Here is an 18376-nt window from a genome sequence, read left to right on the forward strand (position 1 = left end):
GTATATATATTTTTAAAGAAAAAAGATCATAAGGTATGTTCAATTCAAACATAAAACTTACTCGATACGGAATATAGCATTTAACCAAAAGTGTTCCTTTGTTCCAAAGTCATAATCAACAAGGCTCATTTCAAATGTAAACTTTTCTATTCCAACGGTAAGCTTTTCATCACAAGCATTTATCTGGAAGAATGCGTGTATACTTCGGGGAAGAGCAGTAGTGTTGATGCAACATTCTAATGACATGCATGTAGAGCTCATATGACAGGACACAGGGCCAAGGTCACTTCCATCCAGCAAATACCCGCTACATTCTGTGAACATGTACAACGGAAACTTATAAGTCATCTAACAATTTATTTATTTATTTATTATTCATATTCAACAATAAGGTGGAAGAACTAAATATTTCTATATTTTGCATACGGCTGTTAAGAATATTAAAAGATGTCTACGGTTTCAATTCCGTCCTTCTAAAATGTATTAAATTGTTCGTTAACATATTTTCATTTGATAAAAATACAAAAAAACGAATGCAATAATTTATTTTAGCCAATTTACTTCTGTATGAAAAGGGCAAACATTTGCATTTTATTATTTCAAATGAATTAATTAATTTCACCGTTCTCGATTCCACCCTCTATACTGAAAGGATATTGATTGACTATGCACTGGCTTTGCGAGAGAAAATCGGCAACACCCATTTCGTTGAAAAGTATGTCAACTGCATAAGCTGGAAGATTTCGAGTGTCATCAACATTGAAATTTTCCATCCAATTAGAAATTGAAAACACTGAAATGAACAGATAATTTCAATTACTGGTATATTTAAATTATACATAAATTCCAGTAAAATAAAGCTCTAGTTAAACTAAGTATTGCGTTGAATTGTATGGCAAATTTAATTTTAGTGAAAGTATAACGTAACTTAACATGATGAAAACATGCATTTTTATTCTTTTCATAACGAATTTCTTTACTCCTCCACAGTTATGCATGGTTTAGCACTTCAGTGGTTTCTTTTATATTTGAAATAATAACATTGAAACTGATCAGTGATGCCCTGAAACAGTATAGCCAATTACCATCTTCTGTAGCAGTGTTCAATCCCCAGTCACATTGGATTTTACGAATCTTGGTTTTATTGAACACCGTATAGTCAGTGCAAGAAGAGTCGTAGGAAGAACATAGGCTGATAGTCAATGTCAGAAGATATTTTCGTTCTTCGTGCAAGTCATAAACTTGATATCTGAAAATAAATATTGTCATTAAACCAAAACATCAAAATGGTTTAATTGTTGATACGAACTATCTAAGGCACGCATTATGTCTAAGTGTATAGAAGTTATATCAAACAACTGTGATCTGATATATCAGTGTAAATATCTTTATCTTCCGATAAAACATGTATCATTGAAAGAACACGAACAATTCGTTAGCTGCAAATTAATCAGTTTCTCTCGCAAACGTTTTAATACAAGGTCTGTATCTTTACATTGAGAGTTTCAGTAAAGTATACCTCAGATTTGCTATTCCAAAAAGCCATAACTCATCAAATAATCCATCTTCCATATTGATAAAAGCTATTTCCTTCTGCAGTCGTTCAATTTGAACTGTCAACTCTTGACTGCATGGATCTATATCTAGACCTACACTAAATGTGTAGCCTATCTGATCCATAGATACACAGCAACTGATAGCTGTGCAATAACTAGCGACTTTACACTTTATTCCGTCAGGTAATTCTGGCAACTGAAGGGTATGGGGACACTCTGTAATGTAAAGGAATATAAAATAATGTTATTCACAGACAATGCGTTAAATTTTAAAAGAAAAGAAAATCACTAAAAAATATTAAATCAAATAAATATAATTGTTAAAGGGAATAACTTACCGTTGATCCAACCATTTTGCGCTGACGTAGTTTGTTCAAGATGACAGTCATTATCATTCAAGAAAGCAACAAGTCCTAATTCCTCTAGAAGACGATTTCGTTGTTGTTCATTAAGTGTATCACCTGTATTAAGTCCATGATTAGACATCCACGATTGAAGGGAAAATTCTAGAATAAAGAAAACGAATAGGAAAACATGATACAGAAACAATTATTTATCTTGACCTTTCAAGTATTGGTTTCACGTTATATAAGGAAAAACTCTAAAATTATTGAGTGTGTTTGCAACATTTGAACATATGTTATTTTTTCCAATCAACAGACATAATAAACAAAGGATGTATTTTAAACTGTGCTAGCGTTGCTCTCGATGGTAGTCCCGAATTGGCCTTACATGACGGACATAACATCATATGCCACTGTATGTTGCGCTGTACATATATATCATTTCGATAGAGAACACTAAAATTGCATAAAAGGGTTTAAAACTATATCACATGACATTCTTTATTAGATTTAAAAACAGGAAAAAAAATGTTGTTTCAAAAATTTTATGGAATATTCTCGAAAGAGATTTACGATAGAATATTTCTCTTATTAACACACATAAACAGAACAGACTATTACGTTTCAAGCGTGCGCCATTGGCATATTAATTTAATACCGGTATTTTGGAATTATTATGAGTACAAATAAAACAAGCAGAAAATGAATATAAACTATATTGTCTATATAGACAGCAGGTGCTTAGCTTTGTACACTTTCAATTAACTATCAGTATATATTATATATGTATAGTACCGTATAAAGTGGAATTACTTCTTTAACTAATGAACAAATAATGTCCTTCTCAAATGCACTTAAATGTCAAAATGTCTCTACCTTGAATGTTAAAGCCGCTTGTACTGTTGCAAATTTGCTTTGGTAACCGTTGGTTTGTTAATAAACTGTATTCTTTCGAGCAAACGTCGTTATATTCCCAACACTCTTCGAAGTTCACGGACACTAAATATTCATTTTTCTGAACAATGTCATGGATTGTGAACCTAGAGAAAAATTAAAGCTCGCTGGCGTTAGAATAAATCAATTATTTATACTTTTATTTCGAGATGGTAAAACGTAAACGCTGCTATATTGTGTATCGTATGTATCGATAGAGCTTGGATCATACAGAGTTAATACAGAAGACGTTTTCATTATTATTAAATGTCTAAATTGCATTATAAACACGTTTCATTTCTTTAAATATAAAACATAGAATTTAAAATTATATAGAACATAACTCACTTTTTTAAAAGTATTCTGCTTTTTTAAAAAGTCAAATTTTAAAATTGCATCATGCAAAAAGCATACACGTTTCTGATGATAGAATACACGTATCAATTGATAGATAATTATCATAAATTACTTACGTAAGTCGTAAAACTCCCGAAATCCAAACGTTTTCTTGCCTTCCAAAATTGTAGTCAATCAAACTGACAGAGTATCTTAGCCGTTCGACGCTTATGTCCATCGTCAATGCACATGGATCCACATTTACATCGATTCCAACATTTCTGTTGATAAACGGTACTGGTATGCAACAAGAAAACTCTGTACATTTCGCTGATAACGAACAGGACATGTCGAACAGCTGCTGCTCAGGTAAAGACAAACTCAGTGCACACTCATCTAAAATATAACAATTCCTAATCGATGTTAAAAATCAAACTTATTAATTACATCAGCATCAAATGTATTTTTACATTTGCCAATTGAGAATCGGTACTTCAATTCTAATTGCAGTTGGGTTATTATCAAGTCTAAAAGTGTTATAAATAAATAAAATAAATAAAACGCACAGAATGCTATTAATTATGTATGTAAGATATGAACCTTCTCAAAAGTATATATGTCGTATTTCTTTTTGTAATTAATGATATTCGTGATAAATATGTCCGATGAAAACTTTAGGGTAGCACCATTTAAGCTACAAACGCTTACATAAAAATTCTGGATAAGCTAGCAATTTCAGCACAAATTCTTGATACAGTATTCTCTGAATAAACGAATAAACATACATTAATTAAATAAATTTGTGCCATAAGTTATAAACGTATGCTTATACATTAATTGTTAAAATGGTTCTTTACATTATTTCTGAAGAAGATATTTTGTTTTATCTTTTACCTTTATTCCAGCCGACCTGACCAATTGTACATTCGTCGTTATTAAGATACTCAGTGATACCGAGGTCACTCATTAGCATAAGCTGAATGTTCTTTGAGAAACTTGTGTTATATCTATCCATCCATTTATTCAGCGAAAATTCTGAAATATTTTCCGATCATTATACAATGAACATCACACCTTGGTGACCGATAATTACCTTTATGTCGTAATTGCCATTTAAGGCATTTCAAGAAGAGACAACATGTGTTTAGTAATGTTATAATAATAGATTTCAACATATTAGATGCTTACACAAATAATTACCAGTAAATAGAAGTTCTAAATATGTAGTTATATATCATATAGGCAACACATTGGAATTTTGACTATCATCACAACTACTTTATCACTATAACTGTACTAATAGAGAAGAATCATCTAAAGCAAATAATTGTTTAGCTGTATTGCCAATAAGATGGTTCTTTTACGGAAACTCTAGCAGGAAACTAAGTAAACAATAAAATGTGTTTGAGAACTGAAAATAATTTTGGGCTGCGTTTCATAGAAAGTCCTAAGTCTGACATCAGTCTTCAGACCAAAACTGAGACAATTTTGCGTTTCAAAGAAAATGTTATTACACCTTTAGATTCTGAATAGCAATGTTGATAGACATTTACACATTGTGAATAAAAGGATCAGTCATTGTATTTCTTAACTTTTCGCATGAATTGATTTATAGCTGCGGTATTTGACAGAGTTTAAAATGTTTATTGAAACGGTCTTAAGGTAATCCTAAGTTGGTTTTATGTCCAAGGACTTAGGATACACTTAGGACGTTCTAGGAAACGCAGTCCCTAAAGGGCGTTTAACTAAAGCATACAAACTTAAAACGAGAACGTCATTTGTAAAGTCAAGTGATTTTGATATAGACGAATAACGAACAGACAATATCATATCTGCTGTCATAAGTATGAACTCATATTGTACATAGTAAATATTCAAAAATATTCTATAAGGAAATTACCATAATCGGTATGAAAATTTAAAAATACCTTTTATTTTGTAGTCTTGTTTCAGTTTTGTGAAACATGTTGGTTTTGTTATCAAAGCATTGTCTAAAACCTGCAGGTCAACTGGGCATGTGACGCCGTCAAGGCATATTTTTATTCCAAGATTGGCTTTGTAAACATTATCAACTGCGAAATCTTCTACTCGGTAACTGAAAAGTCAAATCAGCACAAAATAATTTAATGTGAATTCAATGATATTGAACGGCGGCACTTTGTTATATTCATATCAATATGATAGAAAATAATGAAAGCGATTCAACTCTAGGATTTGATCTTAAGTGTATAAACCTCATGGCCTTTCATTTTGTAATCTGCAAAATACAATTAACGGTTCAGGTAGCATTAATTTTCTTCGATGACTTTAAAGTAAACTTGTTCGAGTAAGTAAAAATAACATTATTTATACACATGTATTTTAATAGAAAACTTAGTTTTTTTATCCTTACGCAAAACTGCATGTTTGATCATTCATAAATTTACTTTACCAAAGAACTAATGAATCCCCCCCCCCCTATAAATGAGCGAGCTCTTCAATTCATTCCATGTAGAATATACTACCTTACCCTTAATTCTGCCTCACGAAGATCACAAAAGTCACGTGGTATGAGCAACACGTAAACTAGGATGTTGGATATATATTATATTTGTTTGTTTAATTCATTTTACGCCTTTTCCCAACAGTATTTCAGTCATATAGGCGGTAACATATTATAGGCAACATGCATTTGTACACTTCAATATCGAGACTTAAGAAAAAATAATTTATATTGATCTATGTCAACCTGATGATAAATAAAATGGCAAATTTACGGGTTGATTTAAATCTAATAGATGTAAATTGTATTGATTTTATAAATAAAAACGAGTATAAACTTTTACCTAATTGTTACAACTCCATGTAACGAAAATGTTTGCTCGGTGGAAAGATCAACATCAAACAGGCTTTTTTCAAAAGTAAGTTTTTCAATGTTTATTTTATATTTGTAGTTACATGGATCAAATTTAAATTGAACTTTGAAGCGGCGATTGATGTTGGGTGGATCTATACAACATTCTAGATTTAAACACTCATCTGACAATCGGCAGGCAGCCATAGGCAACAGCGAAGCAAATGTATCAACATGTGAGCAACCTGTAAGAAAAGTTGTGTTGTGTAATGTAAATATGTAAAATACATCATTAAAAACTCAAAACAATCTTAAAAGGCTGAAAGGGGTGTAAAGCTGTAACTGATGAAATATACGTTTAATCAAATATAAAACTGTTCAAATGGTCATACTAAATAACAAAAGTCTCAATTATTTGATAAAATAAAATTAATGCGAGTTATTATTACGCTTTCTTTGGATAAAATGGGCTACATTTTCTTGTTCATATAGAGACGATAAATTATCATTAAATTAAGTAGAGGAAAATTATTATCATTTCATAATACTAATTTACTGATTTACCTGCATTGACTTGGTCGTTCAAATAAATATTATCCTGTAAACTGCATGATGGTTTCAGGAGAAATCTGTCTATAGCGAGCTTTTCCATTAGATATTGGGTTCCGTCTTGAAATAATTGACTTGGGTCTAAACCTCTGTTTTCTGCCCATTCAGAAAGACTGAACTCTGAAGAGTATACAAAGAAATTATTATGTTTTTGCTAACATCATTTTAACTTTAAATAATTTCAGTTATTCAAACATAATCCTGAATAATGAATTAATGGATTGGTATTCGTACAATACTTTTAATGTACAGCCTAGTGTCATAATCTTTATTTGATAAAATTAAGCATACTTGTTGTTACAACAAATTGTATGTTTTATTAACACATAATTGCTCAAGACGTAAAAAGATGTTGTATTCTTGTCGATAAATATCAAAAGCTAGAACTTCTTCAAGAGTGACAAATACCATTACCATATCTGCATGTCACAGGGTATTGTGTAGTGCAATTAAGAAACAATTTAGGTAAGTTTGAAAGAGAAAATATTTGAAAAATGTACACTTTAAAGTGCAGACACAAAATATTCTAATTTTGTCCTTCAAGGGCGACCTTGAACTTAAACCTTGACAATGGCAACATGTTTATGTATTTTGCCTTATTGAAGTGAACATTTGAACATTACAGCCAGGTTAGAAGAAACTGGATCATAGGGTATAAAATTGGAATAGGATTTTTACTGCAACACGAAATTGTCATGACCTTTGACCTTCAAGGGTGACAATAATTGAGCCTGCACAGCGGCTTCATGATTACTGCATATTTCCTGTTGAGGTGAAAATTTGAGCCGTGTTTTAAGGGACACAACTCAAAATTTAGGAGTATTCGATTTAAAACGTGGACATGAAATTGTCTAACATTTAACATTCAAGGTTGACGTTGACAATAACCTGAACAATGGCAGCATGGGTTCTGCACATTGCCTTGTTGAAGTTTACAATTGTTGAAATTAGTTTCAGGGGTACATGATCGGATAAGATAACGTCTAATATTTAACCTTTTCCCTCATATAGACGTGTTTTGACTGCTTTTTGTCCCCCTCCCATTTTTGAGACCTCAAACAGTGAAAAAATGTCCTATTTAGGCCCCAAACACTGTTTTTCGTTTGAGAAATGATGCTAAAAAGGGACCACTTTTTTGGCGCCACCCCAGGGGGTTGCCAGAAGGGCGGGTGCCCACTTCTGTTTGGGGGGTTTGAAGGGGGGCGGTAGTCCCCTCATCGCCAAGAAAATTTTGGACATGTGACAGGCTAAAAATGACCTCAGGTTAATCTAAGGATAACTACTAACCGAAACTGATAAGCCTTTTACTCTATCTCAATTCATTGAGAAGTTGCAGCACTTTGAAATCAGTTTTGATGAAGAAAAGAACAATGCAAAATAATGATATTTGGCAATTTTGAGACGTCCCTCCGTTGCCACGATAACAAGAAATTTACAATTGAGCATGCTGTTACAGAGCCTATGGTCTAGTCAACATTTGTGCCAAGTTTCATCACTATTGAAGCATTTTTCATAGTTTCATAGCAGTTTGAACTTGTTACAGGAGGCTTTTCAATGAAAACGGCCATTTTTCGCAATATGCGCATGGGGTAAAAGGTAAAACTTTGACATTCAATAATAATCTTGACCTTCAGCCTATGTTTGAAGAAAATCCTTCTTTGGGATATTAGACTTACAGACCGGATAAAACATTGTTTGATATTTGACTGGTTGGGTAAACTTTCTTACAGTTTAATAATGCTCAAGTTTTTGGGTAATTCTAAGGTTTTTCATTTTTTTTGTTAACCTTTTTCCTCATTTAGACGTGTTTTGACAACTTTTTGCCCTCCCCCCCCCCCATTTTTAGGCCTCAAACAGTGAAAAAATGCCCTATTTAGGCCCCAAACACTGTTTTTCGTTTGAGAGTTGTTGTTAAATAGTGACCACTTTTTTGGCGCCGCCCATCATCAAAATGTTACATCAGGGGGTTGCCGGAAGGGGGATGTGCCCCTTCTGTTTGGGGGGGGGGTTTGAAGGGGGGCGGCAGTTCTCCTCATCGCCAAGAAAATTTTGGACATGTGACAGGCTAAAAATGACCTCAGGTCAATCTTAGGGTAACTTATTACCGACGCTTAAAAACCCTTTACTCTATCTCAATTCATTTAGAAGTTGCAGCACTTTAAAATCAGTTTTGATGGGAAAAAAATAATGCATAATAGTGATTTTTGGCAATTTTGAGACATCCCCTGTTGCCATGATAACAGGGAATTTACAATTGAGCATGCTGTTACAGAGCCTTTCATTAGTATTGAAGCATTTTTCATAGTTTCATAGCAGTTTGAACTTGTTACAGGAGGCTTTTCAATGAAAACGGCCATTTTTCGCAATATGCGCATGGGGTAAAAGGTAAAACTTTGACATTCAATAATAATCTTGACCTTCAGCCTATGTTTGAAGAAAATCCTTCTTTGGGATATTGGACTTACAGACCGGATAAAACATTGTTTGATATTTGACTGGTTGGGTAAACTTTCTTACAGTTTAATAATGCTCAATTTTCTATTGTATACACATGACCGTACCTGATGGTAGTGAATAGTCTTCCCAGTGGCAGGTTTCCTTTTTAATCATTTGATTATCTAACACAGTCTCATCGAAAAGGCAATCCAATTCGTCAAGGCATGATGATAATTTTAAAGTTACCACATAGGCATTTTCAGCAGTAATATCAACTATAGCATATCTGTAAAACAAATACGATCTAATTTGAGAAAACTTTGATGTACAGGGATAAAAACAATAAAAATGCTGACGGTTAAATCATGTCACATGGATTAAAAGGTATATGTTATATATAATAAGCTAGCATGATATACACTTTGAAGATAGTTTACAGCTCTTTCAAAAATGAAAATTTCTTGGTATAAATTGTTGATTTTTTTATGAATTTAACTGAACAAAGTCATGTCATTAAAAGAAACAAGAATTTCATTAATTTTGAATGAAGAGATAGAACAACGTCTTACGTCACAGATAACATGCCGAATAAAGTGACTCTTTCGCTAGCACCCCATTGATAGTCATTCAGTGAAACGACCTTCTTAAACTTTTCAATTGAAATCGAGATTTTGAACTCGCATGGTTGAATGTCAACGTTTATTGTAAATGAACGTCCAAGCGGCTTCATCATTAGACAACAGAAAATATTTGAACAAGAGTTTTGGAACCCGCAGTGTAAGTCAGCGTTATCGTCAAACCAGCTTGGTAAGGCAAGGGCACAATCTGTTCAGATTAAATAATTTCATTTCACATTATCAAATCATTTAAACATTACTTCCGATTAATCACATTTTAGCACAACCTCTAAAAGAATAGATACAAGCAATTATCATATTATTTCTACTAATTTTGAACATTGTATGAGTAATTACAGATCCGGTTAAGATTTTACGTACCTGCTGGTGTGATTAAACTGCCAAAATGATCAGTATCGCATTGAGCCCCTAGGTATTGCGCAAGTTGTAAGTGTTCAAATAACTGATCAGACAATAAGCCGTCTATGTTGTCAGCACTGCCTAATCCATTATCAGCCTTCCAGTTTACAAGCGAAAAACCTGTACATTTAAATAAATGTTTTTAGCAAACAGCCTTTTTTAAATAATTATGATAAAACAGAATCATGGTACTTGTGCTAATTGTTATACTCTTCTATGATGTTTTTGTGTTCAACATCACCTTGCTACCGTTTTGGAAGCGATATTGTTACTAACATATAGCTAATAAATCATACGAAACTGTAATGTTTTAAATGTTCAGTATACCTGATAAATTCGGGGAACTACAAAAGTCATGTTTATACTGAAGAAGGAGATAAAATGTTATTCCGGCTTTATATAGGAGGTAACCAGCCTAACTTTTGGCTTCATTCGCGAAATCGCCGTTACCCGACGAAAAGTGTCACAAAGACGTAAATTTTTAAGATTATCTACTCTTTTGAAACGATAACATACATTGATATCGGACAAATATAATACATTTAAAGTCAATAGCTGCAATACAAACATAAACACTCTGTAAAGTGTCGACGTTTCTTTAGTATTACTTTAAGATATAGAGTTTAGGTTACCGTTGATAAGAATGTTGCTGTCCCAATCACACAATGGTAAGGATAACTTTACACCATCTAATAACATTGCATCAATAACACACGAGCTTTTGTCCCAACATAATTTTACACCAACGTTTATAACTAATACATTAGTTACAGAGATAAAGTCAAACTTTGTCCTGAAAAATGATAAATCACACATTAAATTTGCCCCAATTATTACAATTAAATATGAATTGAGATAGCAATAAAGGTGCTGAGTATTTACTAAATCAAGAGTTGTTTAAGGTAAGGTATATGTATCATTCTGACATTTAACGTATTTCAGCCATTAAAATACCATTCATGTTGACTCCCTTGCACGTTATGTTAAACTATGATCATTTTGTAAATTAATTTTAACTAATTCAGCATATCAATAAGATGCTGCACATAGTATCAGATCCAATCCAAAATTATGTTGTTGTTTTGTTGTTGTTGTTTTTTTTAAAGATTCTTTTTCTTTAAGATTAATACAATATGGTTTTACAAGTATACTTAATAATCATTATGATAATTGGTTTAGCATTTATAAAACAATTAGACTTGTTTTTTGCACACCATACAGTCTATACTTTCCATACATTTTGAAAACGACTTATCACATATAAGTATACACAAATCTGTCTTAGAAACATTTATGAAATTCTCATATATTGTGCAGTTGTTTATTACAGTTTGATAGGATTAGTTTAAAAGAAAACGATTTGTATATTAATCAAACAAACTGTTATTTTCGACGATTTAAAAATTACGTAGTCTAGATTGATTCTGACTTAACCGTCATACTTGTGATATTCAACTATCATATTGTTTCAAATAAAATGCTTGTATTTAATATATAGAATATAGTGACACCGATCTGTACTAGCTAAACTTCAGTTTCTGTTAAAGTAAGTAACAACTTTGATATGGAAAGGATGTACATTTTCTATGGACCTGTCTTGTCTGAAAAAAATACATACTTCAGCTCAATAATGCCTTTAAGACTTATTGTATGCTCCCTTCCATACATATCGTCGGTAAACTCATAATCGTACTGCATGCTTTCAATATAGATATGTAACTTCTTAGCACATATATCAATTTTGTATCCGAATGAAATAGTTCGTTGTATGAATTCAGCGTTCAGGCAACACGTCATAGCGGTGCAGCTTCCGTCATATACACATGTCATTTTGTTTTCCATACCCACAGGAAGTTGTATTGTAGAACATTCTGAAATTCATTTTTAGTACTTTATAAAGTTCTGCAAGATTATACAGACATAAAAGCGGCGACTAATTTCATCACATTTCATGTAAACTTTGTCACTGACTTGTAACTTTTTAAAGCCTAGTGTACAGAGAGTAATAACCAGAACGCTAAAGCCTTACTTTGGTCATGCTCGGAAGTTGTAGTCGCCGAAGGTGACAAAACACAGGGCTCGTCAGACATAAAAATGTTAAGTCCAGTTTTATGCAGAAACATGTCAATAATTTCTCCCTGTAAAACTTCTGCCGGTGGAATGTCAATAAACTGAAAGAAGTCCTCAACAGATTCGTCTGCAATTAAATTAAAAGAGAATAAAAAGCAAACAATGTCATAAGTAAACGAACGGCAAAACGCGTAAACCCAGAAAGATTTACAATTACACGGAAATTGTCACCGTGTTATTCTTAGTAAACGAAAGTCACTTTTGATACTTACATATCATGCTGGTATTCCAGTCACAAGCAGATTTGGGTATCTGAAGGTTGTTAAACACTGATGTTTCTGTGGTACAGTTTAAGGCGTCTAAACACAGTCTATAGTTTACGTCAATTGAGAATAGTCCAGCTCCTTTCAACTCGAATATCTTATGCCTGCATCATAATTTTAATGATAAACACGTATACAAGACATTTCGTAACTTAACTGTTTTGTAAATGACATGCCATAAAACTGCATGCCTTCAAATGAGCAAACAATTTTCAAGAAATCAGACTTGAGAAAATAATATACTGAGATGTTACAGAAGTAAAATGATTCAAGATTCAAGTAATTATGTTGGGCATGTTTTGTGGACTAATGACTGATTTTGCACAGCATTTACCATAATACTACTGCGTGACTAACGAAATCAGGAATATCTTTGCATATTTTGATCTTCATTTTGGTAATTAAGGTGAATTGTAAGTGCAGTATGCAATGTGTAAATTACATTCCTTGTTCTTTTTACAATACTGTACTTTACTTTTATATACATGTTCAAATTTTTATGAAGATAAGCATAAATTTGGAGGCATACTGCCTTAACCAAGTCATACTAATTTCCGCACATAACTGGTACTTTGAAAAACAACCTTTCTAAAAACTAACTTTCTAACTTACTTTAATTTCAAGATTCCAAATAGGTCCATAATATGTTCGGTGTTAAATGAAAATTTTAGGATTGATTCAGTTTTTGTTATATCTTCTATACGTGTGGTAAATTCCAAGTTGCACACATCAAAGTTAAAGCTGAACGCCAACATTAACTGTAGTTGAGTAAATTCTACGCAGCAAGCAATATTTTCACATGAATTGTCCAGACTACAGGATAATCCAGGTGGCAGCACAACTTCGCTTTTGGCAAATTCACAATCTACAAGAAACGCACATATTTACATGTAAATCATCATGATATATTTTTAAGTATGTTCTTATATTTTTATGCAAACTTTGTGTTTAGCATTTTTTTTTACATATTTTCATTTCATTTATTAAAGTTTTGACAAAATGCGGGGCTTTTTTGGCATAAGAGGTAAATTTATACACAGTTGATTCATAAATATTCAAAAACATTCTTTATAGAAACAATTCAAGTTTGTGTTCTAAAAACAGTTTACTAGTAATGTTTAAAAAAATGTCTAATTTACAAAATTTAACCTGATTTCCATGCAGGACTAGATGCAGTACAACTACCCAGACTAAGAAAATTTGAAATGTGTAAGTCATCCAGTAATTTGTTAACGATATCCTTAGGCAGGACTGATACTGCGCTGTTTGAACCTTGATCTTCAAGCCATTTCACAAGTGAAAAATCTGAAAGTATGAGGCGACTTGAAGTATTGAAATTATCGGATTTCATTGTAATACAGTAATATCTATTTTCAATATGCATATGTAAGTCAATATTACATTATAAGAAGCAAACTCTATTCTTCCAATAATTATTTGCATTAACATGGAGGAAACGGCAAAAAAGGTTTTGAATTCTATAAAATAAAACACAATATTTTGCCACATTGGGTAAACAATATGATGGTTTGATAAATAAATTATCAGTCACTTTACTTTTACGCTGTAAATGCTACTTAGTCGGTTTAGTTTTAATGTCTGTGAAAAAACGTCAATGTTATACAATTACCTGGTATTTTAAATCCTATCTCAGATTGACAAAACGGTTTTGGAACCACTTTTCTTTGTAAAATTGGAATATCGACTACACACGATTCGCTATCAGACAGACAAAGTTTCACAATTGCATCGATGATGAAGACATTATCTTCAAATACGTCTATTATGCGATAACTGTAACAGACGTAAAACAAACTGTTGAAATGACTAAAACGTTTTGAAAATATAATTAAAAAGCAATAAGTTTAATGTGTTTAGATATTAACCAAACCACAAGTGTTAAATGAAGTCATTTATACGGATGACTGTTGAAAACGAACATAACATTTGCTTTCATGTACAGTGAGATGATCGAACGAAAACATGAAATACAAACCTTATCTTAAGCAGTCCCTGGAGAGTAAAGAATTTCCAATCACCAAGTTCCGAAGTATCAAGCAACAGGGTAGAATTATAAGATTCAATCTGCAGTTCAAGAGCATATCGGCAAACATCTATTTCGAAACTTAATTCAAAGGAACGTTTGAGTATACTTGAATATATGCAACAAGACACACCAAGGCATGTATCCGAGACAGCACACGCCACGTCTGGTATGTCACTTATGTCTAGATTTGTAGAACAATTTCCTAAAAAAATTCAAACAAATATGTATTAAACTGGATCCAACCAATCCTTGTAGTGTTTTGAACTAAAAAAGTGTTTTAAGCATCGATTAAGCAATACACAAAGTTCATTCATAAAGTTCTAACTGCATGATATTACCACTTCATAATCATAAATATATCAATGCATTATACATTGATACAGTTTTAAAGTCTTAAATACTTTCATAATGACCTTGCTTTTGATCGAATCTCGAATCTTGCAATACACATTGATCACTCTGTAGGTAGTTATCAATACCATAGGCACTGAACAAGTTACTAAGAAGTGCTCCACCGATAGTTTCACCGGCTCGTATTCCATTATTCTTTAACCACACATCTAGGGAAAATCCTGCCAAAGAAATAGAAAACTGTCTGTAAGGAATGATGATTACATAATAACATATTGGTAAGAAAATGATCTTTTCTTACATCTATGACTTTACTTTTCTTTTATTTCATTCTCTTTATATATATTTATTTTTTTTTATTAAGCGATAAAGATTTTACAAGAAGGACCTGTTTATTTCCAAACATTACTTCTGAAATAAATCAATAACAACCTGGTTCCATGATCAAGTAAGTTTGTTTGTTAAACAATTCGGATTTCAGATAATCTTCGTATTCGAAATAGTAGCCACACAGCATAAGACAATGAACGTAGACGCTTATATAACACAAATCATTATATTTCTTTAACATTTCTAGTGAAATTTTTACAAGTGTCTTTTTAAAGTCTACCGGGAATCTGGAATCCAAGTCCATGGGAGCAGAAAACGTTCGGTATTCTTGCATTGTCCAAAATTTTGGCAGAGAAAAGACAAGTTTCACTTGCTTCGAAACAAATGTCAATCGTTGCATCGATATTAAATGCAGTTTCGTCGACCTTTTCTATCTTGAATCTGTTTGTAAAACAAATTCATAACTTGTTAAAACATAAATACAACTACAATAATTCTAGTACAAACTATACATTTCAATGTATTATCTTTTTGATGATTATATAATTTTAAACTGACGCAAGAGTATCCCTCAAATAGATAAACACGGAAATCCTTGTACACAAAACCATACGCATGTTATTATTCAATAAGCATACACAACTCGCGTGCGTTATAATTATAAATACCATAGAATGTCGAATCTTGAACAAATTTTTTATTCAAACTAAAAAACAATCCTTGAACTTCCTTAATTTATCTTAATAAGACAAACATTTAAACATGTTATAAGGCATCTTAGGATGACGTATCATTCTCATACAGCAGCAGTTTATCATAATCTTACGAGTATCAGTTCAACTGCTTTTTCAGTCACAAATGACAGCTCAACTATATAAAACTAATACAATTTAAAATATCAATTTCGATAAATGAATTGTCAACACACATAATGCAAGAACATACTATAAGTACTAAAATAGTACTAAAAGAAATATGATAACATATTCAGACTTACATAAGTCTAATGACGCCAAAGAGATACACTTTACTCTCTTCACCTGAAAACAATTCAATATTTGGCATTTGTTGATTTTAATATATTAGGTAAACAATAAACCTCACGTGAACAATTATCCCAATCCACCAATTATCATTTTGTTGCGTATCATTATTATATAGTGCTTATTAAGGCAAAATTAAACAGTTTATAGTTGTGAAGGAAATTAGGTGTAGCTGAAGATATTTTGATTTTATAAACATTTCTTTGATTAGTATTAGACAATATTCTGCTGACGCCGAAATAATTGACGTTTAAAAGACATAACAAAGAGCGTTGGAAGTACATGTAGTGTGCATGTTCTTGGTAATTCAAATTTATAATTGTCATGAGTTATATACAGAACATTTTTCAACAATCTCAAATATCTACATATATTTGTCCAACCATTACTATTTTCTACTGTTGATATACTTCCGTTGTAAGTATTGTTTTTTCACATAGGGGCTTCCGTATCCGAGTCATTAAGATCGTTGACATCAAACCAATAATCGCTAATCGTTGTGGTTTCAAATTATTTTATGAGAATAGCATATATAGCATATGGTTTATCAGTGGTTCTACTCAGGTGCCCATCCGGGCCTGAAATAATTCAAGGAGGGGGACCTGGGGTCTTCCTCCAGCAGTAAAGCTGAAACATCGCCATAAATTATTCAATGTGTTGGTGCAACGGAACAACCCCTACCCTTCCCCCGGAAAAAATACAATATAGAGACATTTACTTTATTCCATATTCGATATCTTCGGTAAATTTGAACTTAAATGTACTTTAAGCAACACTTTGCTCATCCACGTGTAAATGGCGAGAGCAAAGGTAGAGTCCAAATTTCTATATTTCTATTTCAACATTTCTATAAATATCGTTCAGAATTTATCGTGAGTGGGACTTTATAATGTTAGGTAGTTTTTTATATTTAATTCTGAACTTAAATTTATTCATTATCAAGTTTAGGTCAATCACCATTATATAGAAATTTTCTTGACATACATGTAAATTACTAAATTAAATTCATTTCAACCTGAAGCAAAACAACAATGAGCATAATGTCACTTTTCCTTTTCAAAAATATTACCAAATTTATAATCAACGAGAGGTACATCCAGCTTCATGTTTTCAATTTGTGCTTCGAGGATATAGTTGCATGTGTCCAGATTTAGAGTTATGTCAAAACTCGTTTGTATGACATCGACATCAACACAGCAGCGAATACTGGTGCACCTTTCCGACAAATAGCATGATATAGTCTCAGGCAAATCAGGTAACTGAACTTCTTCACGACATTCTGATGATAATTAAACACTCATAATTAAAATTACCGTAGAAAAAAAATATTATTCAGAAAGTACTTTACATATAAAGGAGGTTTAAAATTTCAAACGTTTCCCTTAAACAAATGTACGCTTTTATATATTCGTAAAAGTCTTGCTATAGTATTGCACAAAATATTTGTAATAACTTTTACACCATTCATATCAAAGAAACTCAAACTAAACAAATAGTTGGAGGATATACTAGAAAAAAAGAAATACGTCACAAAACAAAATATTACCTGACTGAAACCTAGCTAACTTTGAGAATGGTTGTGTTGTTCTGTCGCATTGTTCTAATTGTAGATATTGATTGAGACCGATCTCCTTCAAAAGTTTATCTATCACATTCGTTTGAAGATGTGTAATATCAATTACGTTATTCTCATCCAGCCACGTATCAAGGGAAAAATCTAAACATATGGTCGGTAAATTAATCTTAGCTAATTTGACAAGTTAATATATTTCATTCATAATCGATTATCGTTATCTTTCCAAGGAAATCAAAGAACATAAGTCTAAAGTGTTCAAGATAAAATGCATAATAAGTTGAATTATTATGCTTATCGTGCACTGGTTATTAAACAGAGACAATTAGAGATAAATATATGACTAATGTGTACAATGCAATGCAATCAAACGATGATAGTATATTATTTATTTATTTATTTATTATCATTATTATTATTATTATTATTATTATTATTATAAAAAAGATCAACTTCTATAAAGTGTGTGTTCAAAGTGTTATGACATCGCTATTAATTTCTTGAGCCTACAAACGCGCCTAAAACAGTATTCAATCTTTAATTCATTAATGATCC

At 32.0% G+C, this 18376-nt stretch overlaps 1 protein-coding gene across 1 annotated transcript in view; it reads right to left on the minus strand.

The window, feature by feature from the left end:
- LOC132737586 (uncharacterized) overlaps positions 1-18376 on the minus strand; it is a gene marked incomplete at its 3' end in the record, with an annotated part of 56439 nt that overhangs the window by 14118 nt on the left and 23945 nt on the right. Inside the window, exons 41-67 of the mRNA XM_060724902.1 lie at positions 17795-17965; positions 17318-17527; positions 16203-16245; positions 15486-15646; positions 14938-15096; positions 14474-14726; positions 14108-14271; positions 13627-13782; positions 13090-13342; positions 12427-12581; positions 12114-12281; positions 11703-11955; positions 10717-10877; positions 10046-10204; positions 9617-9872; positions 9173-9333; positions 6567-6731; positions 5995-6247; positions 5098-5264; positions 4064-4204; positions 3307-3565; positions 2777-2940; positions 1895-2062; positions 1520-1772; positions 1086-1249; positions 623-793; positions 62-314 (exon numbers count right to left, since the gene is read on the minus strand). Coding sequence (XP_060580885.1) covers positions 62-314; positions 623-793; positions 1086-1249; positions 1520-1772; positions 1895-2062; positions 2777-2940; positions 3307-3565; positions 4064-4204; positions 5098-5264; positions 5995-6247; positions 6567-6731; positions 9173-9333; positions 9617-9872; positions 10046-10204; positions 10717-10877; positions 11703-11955; positions 12114-12281; positions 12427-12581; positions 13090-13342; positions 13627-13782; positions 14108-14271; positions 14474-14726; positions 14938-15096; positions 15486-15646; positions 16203-16245; positions 17318-17527; positions 17795-17965 — 5041 coding nt within the window. The remainder of the gene's footprint in view (positions 1-61; positions 315-622; positions 794-1085; positions 1250-1519; positions 1773-1894; positions 2063-2776; positions 2941-3306; positions 3566-4063; positions 4205-5097; positions 5265-5994; positions 6248-6566; positions 6732-9172; positions 9334-9616; positions 9873-10045; positions 10205-10716; positions 10878-11702; positions 11956-12113; positions 12282-12426; positions 12582-13089; positions 13343-13626; positions 13783-14107; positions 14272-14473; positions 14727-14937; positions 15097-15485; positions 15647-16202; positions 16246-17317; positions 17528-17794; positions 17966-18376) is intronic.

This window comes from Ruditapes philippinarum, unplaced genomic scaffold (genome assembly GCF_026571515.1).
Source record: "Ruditapes philippinarum isolate M1 unplaced genomic scaffold, ASM2657151v2 ctg1327_1_1_1_1, whole genome shotgun sequence".
NCBI lineage: Eukaryota > Metazoa > Mollusca > Bivalvia > Venerida > Veneridae > Ruditapes > Ruditapes philippinarum.